The sequence below is a fragment of the Coffea arabica genome, chromosome 10c, assembly GCF_036785885.1.
Source record: "Coffea arabica cultivar ET-39 chromosome 10c, Coffea Arabica ET-39 HiFi, whole genome shotgun sequence".
Classification (NCBI taxonomy): Eukaryota; Viridiplantae; Streptophyta; class Magnoliopsida; order Gentianales; family Rubiaceae; genus Coffea; species Coffea arabica.
The window spans coordinates 52,831,267-52,837,322 of NC_092329.1; the positions used below are offsets into that span (position 1 = coordinate 52,831,267).

The following is a 6,056-nucleotide window of genomic DNA, read 5'->3' on the forward strand; positions in this document are numbered from 1 at the left end:
AACTCTGGCGGATGCAGTAGAAGCAGCCAAGCTACAAGAAAAGAACCTGAAAGCTATGCAAAAATTTCACAAACCCCTACCTAGCAATTCCCAGACACACAAAACCTCTTTCCACGCCCAGAGCCATAACAAATGGAACCCCTCCACATCCAGATCCTCAGATAACCCCCTCCCCACAAACACATACAAACCTCCAAACAGCAACACAAACTAGTTCGAAAAGATCACCCCTAGTGAGTTCAACCTCAGAAAAGAGAAAGGACTATGCTATAAATGCGCTGAACCATACACACTTGGTCACGTATGTAGACAATCCCATATCCATCTTCTGCTAGTTCAGGAAGACAGTGAGAACCCTGTAGCTAATGAGAGTGGGAAGGAGGCTGAACCTGAAGTTTTCTGCGATTGCATTGAGGGCAAAATAGGGGATGAACACATAGAAATTTCCCTCCATGCTCTAGCAGGAGGCAATGAACACAAAACTATTAGGCTGAAAGGGATAATAAAAGGAAAAACTGTCACTGCACTCATTGACAGTGGCATCACTCACTGTTTCCTAGATGAACAGTTAGCCAGGAACCTGAAATTGGATAGTAGTGGACCATCCCTAGTTGTTAATGTAGCTAATGGGGAAAAGGTACAGTCTAGCAGCTTAACTAAGCCAATAGTATGGAAGATGCAAGGATATGAATTCCAGCACCAGTTCAATACACTGAAGTTAGGAGGGTACGATATGGTGCTTGGAGTAGACTGGCTTGCCAGATTCAGTCCCATGGAGTTTGACTTCAAGAGACTAAGTGTGAAATTCAGGAAAGGAAAACAGCAGGTGGAATTGAAGGGGGAGAGTGATCAGGTGCAGCTAAGGTTGATCAAAGGAAGCAGATTGCACAAGTGGGCTAGGAAACAGGCCTATGGGATTATGGCTCAACTGAGTGCAGTCCAAAAAGAAGTACATGACAGTAATAATATACCCCCAGAGATAGAAGGGGTATTGCAGGATTTTGAAGAGATATTCAAGGAACCCCAAGGTCTGCCTCCTGAGAGGAGTCATGATCATTCCATTACCCTTAAGGAAGGGGCCAAACCTTTTCAGATCAGGCCATATAGATGTCCTTATATTCAGAAGACTGAAGTTGAGAGGCTAGTGCAGGAAATATTGGGAAATGGTATCATTCAGCTCAGCAACAGTCCCTATGCATCCCCTGTACTACTAGTAAAAAAGAAGGATGGCACTTGGAGATTCTGTGTTGATTATAGGCAGTTGAATGAGTTGACAATCAAGAACAGATACCTAATACCCCTTATTGATGAACTTTTGGATGAATTGTCTGGTTCCAAATACTTCACCAAGATAGATTTAAGGTCAGGATACTTCCAGATCAGAGTAAAGGCAGAAGATGTTCACAAAACTGCATTTAGAACCCATCAGGGACTCTACGAGTTCAAGGTGATGCCATTTGGGCTCACTAATGCCCCTACTACCTTCCAAGGATTAATGAACCATGTATTCCAGAAGCGGCTGAGGAAGTTTGTGCTGGTATTCTTCGATGACATCTTGGTATACAGCTCAAGCTTACAGGAGCATTTAGAGCATGTCACAGTGGTTCTGAACATCCTTAGAGAGCACCAACTATATGCCAAAAGAAGCAAATGTGCCTTTGCTCAGACACAGGTGGAGTACCTGGGACACATCATATCAGCTGAATGTGTAAAAGTTAACCCTGAGAAGATTAAGGGTATGATGATGTGGCCTAAACCAGAAAATGTAAAACAGTTGAAGGGATTCCTAGGCTTAACTAGGTACTATAGGAGATTTGTTAAGGGTTGTGGTAGTATAGCCAAGCCATTGACTGCACTACTGAAGAAAGATAGTTTCCAATGGGGAATAGAGGCTAAGGAGGTATTTCAGAAGCTCAAAGGAGCCATGTGTAACACACCTGTACTGGCCCTACCTGACTTTAACCAACCCTTTATAATCGAAACTGATGCCTGTTACAATGGGATAGGGGCAGTATTAATGCAGAACAGGAGACCATTGGCCTATATCAGTCAAGGCTTGGGACCAAGGAATATGGGGCTGTCTATCTATGAGAAGGAGCTATTGGCTCTAGTTACAGCAGTCTCCAAATGGAGACACTACTTAGAGGGCCGGCACTTCATCATCAACACTGATCATCAGAGCTTAAAGTACCTACTGGAACAAAGAATCACCACCCCCCTGCAGCAGAAGTGGTTGACTAAGCTCATGGGGATGAGTTACGAGATCCACTATAAGAAGGGTAAGGAGAATGTAGTCGCAGATGGCCTATCCAGGAGGGGGAATCTAGGCTTGGAGTGCACTGTAATAACTACCATAGTACCAGAATGGATCAAAGAAGTGATTAGTAGCTACCAAGGAGATGACTGGGCACAGAATAGCATCAGGGAAATTTTACTGAACCCAGACCTGACTTCCAACCTCAGTTATTAGAACGGTATACTGAAGTTCAAAGGGAAAGTAGCCGTGGGATCTGGGGGAAAGATAAGGAAAAAATTGATCAACACCATATATGATTCCCAATTGGGGGGCATTCTGGTATCCAGGCAAGCTTCATGAGAGCCAAGCAATTGTTTTACTGGCCAGGCATGCACAGAGACATCAAGACAGCAATATTGGAATGTGATGTCTGTAGGAAATACAAAGATAAGCATGTGTCCTATCCAGGGCTCCTGCAACCCCTGCTAGTTCCACAGTACCCTTGGAGCCATATCACTATGGATTTCATAGAGGGATTGCCTAACTCTGAAGCGAGGGACACCATTATGGTAGTGGTGGACGGATACACTAAGTATGCCCATTTTCTGAGCATCTCACATCCTTATGATGCCCCAAAGATTGCCAGAATTTTCCTAGATGGAGTAGTCAAGTTACATGGAATACCCCAGAGCATGCTGTCAGACAGGGACAGGGTCTTCACCAGTCAATTCTGGAGTGAAATGTTTACACTGATGGGAGCTACTTTGGACCACAGTACAGCCTACCATCCACAGTCTGATGGCCAGACTGAAAGGGTCAATCAGGTATTAGAGATGTACCTTAGATGTTTTTCACATTTGGAACCAAAGAAGTGGAATCATTGGTTGACCATGGCAGAATGGTGGTATAACACCAGCTACCACACAGCCATCCAAATGACCCCCTTTGAAGCTGTATATGGACAGGCACCTCCACAACTGTCTAGGGGACCCTACACTCAGGCTAAGGTAGCTATAGTTGGGGACTACTTGAAGGAGAGGCACAAGGTTGATATCATACTGAAATAGAACCTGAAGCAGGCTCAGGAGAGGATGAAAAAGTATGCTGACGAAAGGAGAAGTGAAAGAAGGTTTGATATTGGGGAATGGGTACACCTGAGATTACAGCCTTATAGGCAAGGTTCAGTGGATATGAGAAGCAACACTAAGTTATCAGCACGTTACTATGGCCCTTATGAAGTGGTAGGGAAGGTTGGAGAGCTTGCATATAGGCTGAAGTTGCCCGCAGATTCCAAGATCCACCCTGTATTCCATGTCTCCCTACTGAAGAAGAAGGTCGGGGACCAGACCACACCTGTCTTGCAGTTACCAGAAGTGGATGGGAGGGGGCACTTAAGAGTTGAACCAGTTGCAGTGCTAGACCGAAGAACAGTCAAGAGAAAGAATGCAGCTGCAGTGCAATGGCTGATACATTGGTGGGGAACAGATCCAGCAGAAGCAACATGGGAATTTGCAGAAGCCATTAGGAAGCAGTTTCCTCAATTCCAATCTTGAGGACAAGATTTTTTAAAAGGGGGAGACTCTGTCATGGAGTGTGAAATAAAAAACAGGAGGCGTGTCCCAGATTACAAGGAAGACGTGTTCCAGCTTGTAGAAGGAAGAAGGTGTGATCCAGATTGCATTGAAGGTGCGGACGATCAACTTGAGGAAGGAGAAGGCGTGACTTTAAAAAATCACGCCTTCTACCTGGCACAACAGAATTATGCTTCTGTTATGAGCAAGTAGAGCTGATGATTCTAGAATTCCACGTGTCCTTACTTTATTGGCCCGTTTAGAAGTTAGTTAGTCCGGAATTGTCCTTAAAGGCTGAAGGAATCCGAGTGATAGCTAAGTTTTTGTCATATTTCTTCCAATTGGTTGTAAAGGAGATTTGGCTCCGCCAACTCCCTCATCTCTTTTCCTTTTATTTCCATCAGTCTTTCCCCTCCAATCTAAATCCGTTGATTCTGTTCTGTAATTGACCTTTACCAATTATTAATGAGAAGTTGAAGTTTAAATATTCATCTCCATTTCCTGTTCCATTCAAATTGCTAAAAGTTAGTTCACTTCTGCTGCAAGTAATCCATCACCATTACTGCAATTTGGGTTCTATACCATAACATTCCATGGCTCCATCCCTGAAGAACTTATGTCTCTGAACTCTCTTGTTGCACTCGATTTGAATCTGAATAAGTTTACAGGATCAATTCCTACATCTATTGGAAATATAACCGCCCTAACCATTCTATCCATGGCAGCCAACAAATTTTCAGGACATATTCCTTCAAGAATCGGAAACTTGACAAAACTTAATGAACCAACTTTTTCTAGGAACCAGCTATCAAGTCCTGTTCCGGAAGAGATTGGGAAACTCAGATCTTTTATTCGACTCTTTCTATCTGAGAACATGCTCACTGGTCCCATTCCAAAGCCTATTGGAAACTTGCCTCACTTGAATTTGCTGCATCTTTACAATAACTCTCTATCTGGACCTATTCTGAAAGAGATTGGAAAGCTCACATCTCTCGAGGATCTTCAATTCAAAGATAACAATCTCATCAGCAAGATTCCATTTTCTATTGGGAATTTGGGAAAGTTAAATAGTTTATACCTTTTTGAAAACAATCTCACTGGACAAATTCCTTCCTCCATTGGAAATTTAACCAATCTCATTGAATTGCTACTTTATGAAAACAACTTACACGGGGCTATCCCTCCTGAATTGGGAAAGTTGAATTTGCTAGTTGACATTCTTCTTTTCAGAAACTGACTAAGTGGTACCCTTCCAGATGTCTTTACTAATTTTACTGATTTAAATATGCTAGAACTATTTGAAAATCGTCTTACTGGTCATTTACCCCCAAGTATTTGCAGTGGTGGCTCGCTAACGTGGTTGGTAGTAGCTGATAATAACTTTGTGGGTGCTATGCCTAGAAGCTTTAAAAACCGTTCTAGCTTACATGTTATCAGTGTCCTAAGGAACCAACTATCAGGAAACATATCTGAAGATTTTGGCAATTACCCACATGCGTAACATATTGATTTAAGTGATAACAATTTTTTCGGTGCTCTCTCTTGGAATTGGAGCGCCTTTCTTAATTTGACGAGGTTGAAGCTCTCAAATAACAATCTTTCTGGCAGAATACCAATTGGACTTGGAGAAGTATCTCGTCTGCAAGATCTTCATCGTTTTTCAAATCACTTACATGGGAACATCCCAAGAAGTTTGGGGAAGCTGACTTTGTTGCTTAACCTTAAGCTGGACAACAATGACCTCTCGGGCAATATACCATCAGACATTGGTCAGATGTCTAGACTTTTAAATCTAAGTTTGTCAGCCAATAATCTTAGTGGCTTTATTCCAGAAACAATAGGCCGTTGCACACAGCTATTGGAACTGAATTTGAGCCAAAATGATCCCATTGAAAGCATACCTTCTCAAATAGGAATTCTTTCCTCGCTAGAAACTCTTGATCTCAGCCAAAACATATTGGAATCCAAATTGCCACCAGAGCTAGGCGAGTTGAAAAGCATTGAGAAGATTAATCTTTCACATAATAGGATATCAGGTTCAATCCCCAAAAGCTTTTATCATTGTTTCAGTCTAATATCTATTGATATATCCTACAATCAATTAGAAGGTCCTCTTCCCAACATTACTGCATTTCAACGAGCTCCATTTGATACCCTGAGAAACAATAAAGGTTTATGTGTCTGAGTTGTCGGATTGAAGCCTTGCCCTCAATCAACTCAAAAGGAAACCAGTAGAAGGACAAGTAAAA

The 6,056-nt window shown here is 42.4% G+C and overlaps 1 protein-coding gene across 1 annotated transcript; it reads left to right on the plus strand.

Moving 5' to 3' along the window:
- The first annotated feature begins 3,327 nt into the window (after positions 1 to 3,327).
- LOC140016002 (uncharacterized) lies at positions 3,328 to 3,789 on the plus strand. The gene has a single exon (XM_072068850.1). It carries the CDS (start codon positions 3,328 to 3,330, stop codon positions 3,787 to 3,789), a length of 462 nt encoding a protein of 153 aa, XP_071924951.1.
- The last annotated feature ends 2,267 nt before the right edge of the window (positions 3,790 to 6,056 follow it).

Excerpts from the sequence above, each read along its gene's own strand:
- LOC140016002 (XM_072068850.1), top strand. The coding sequence starts at position 3,328 with ATGAAAAAGTATGCTGACGAAAGGAGAAGTGAAAGAAGGTTTGATATT.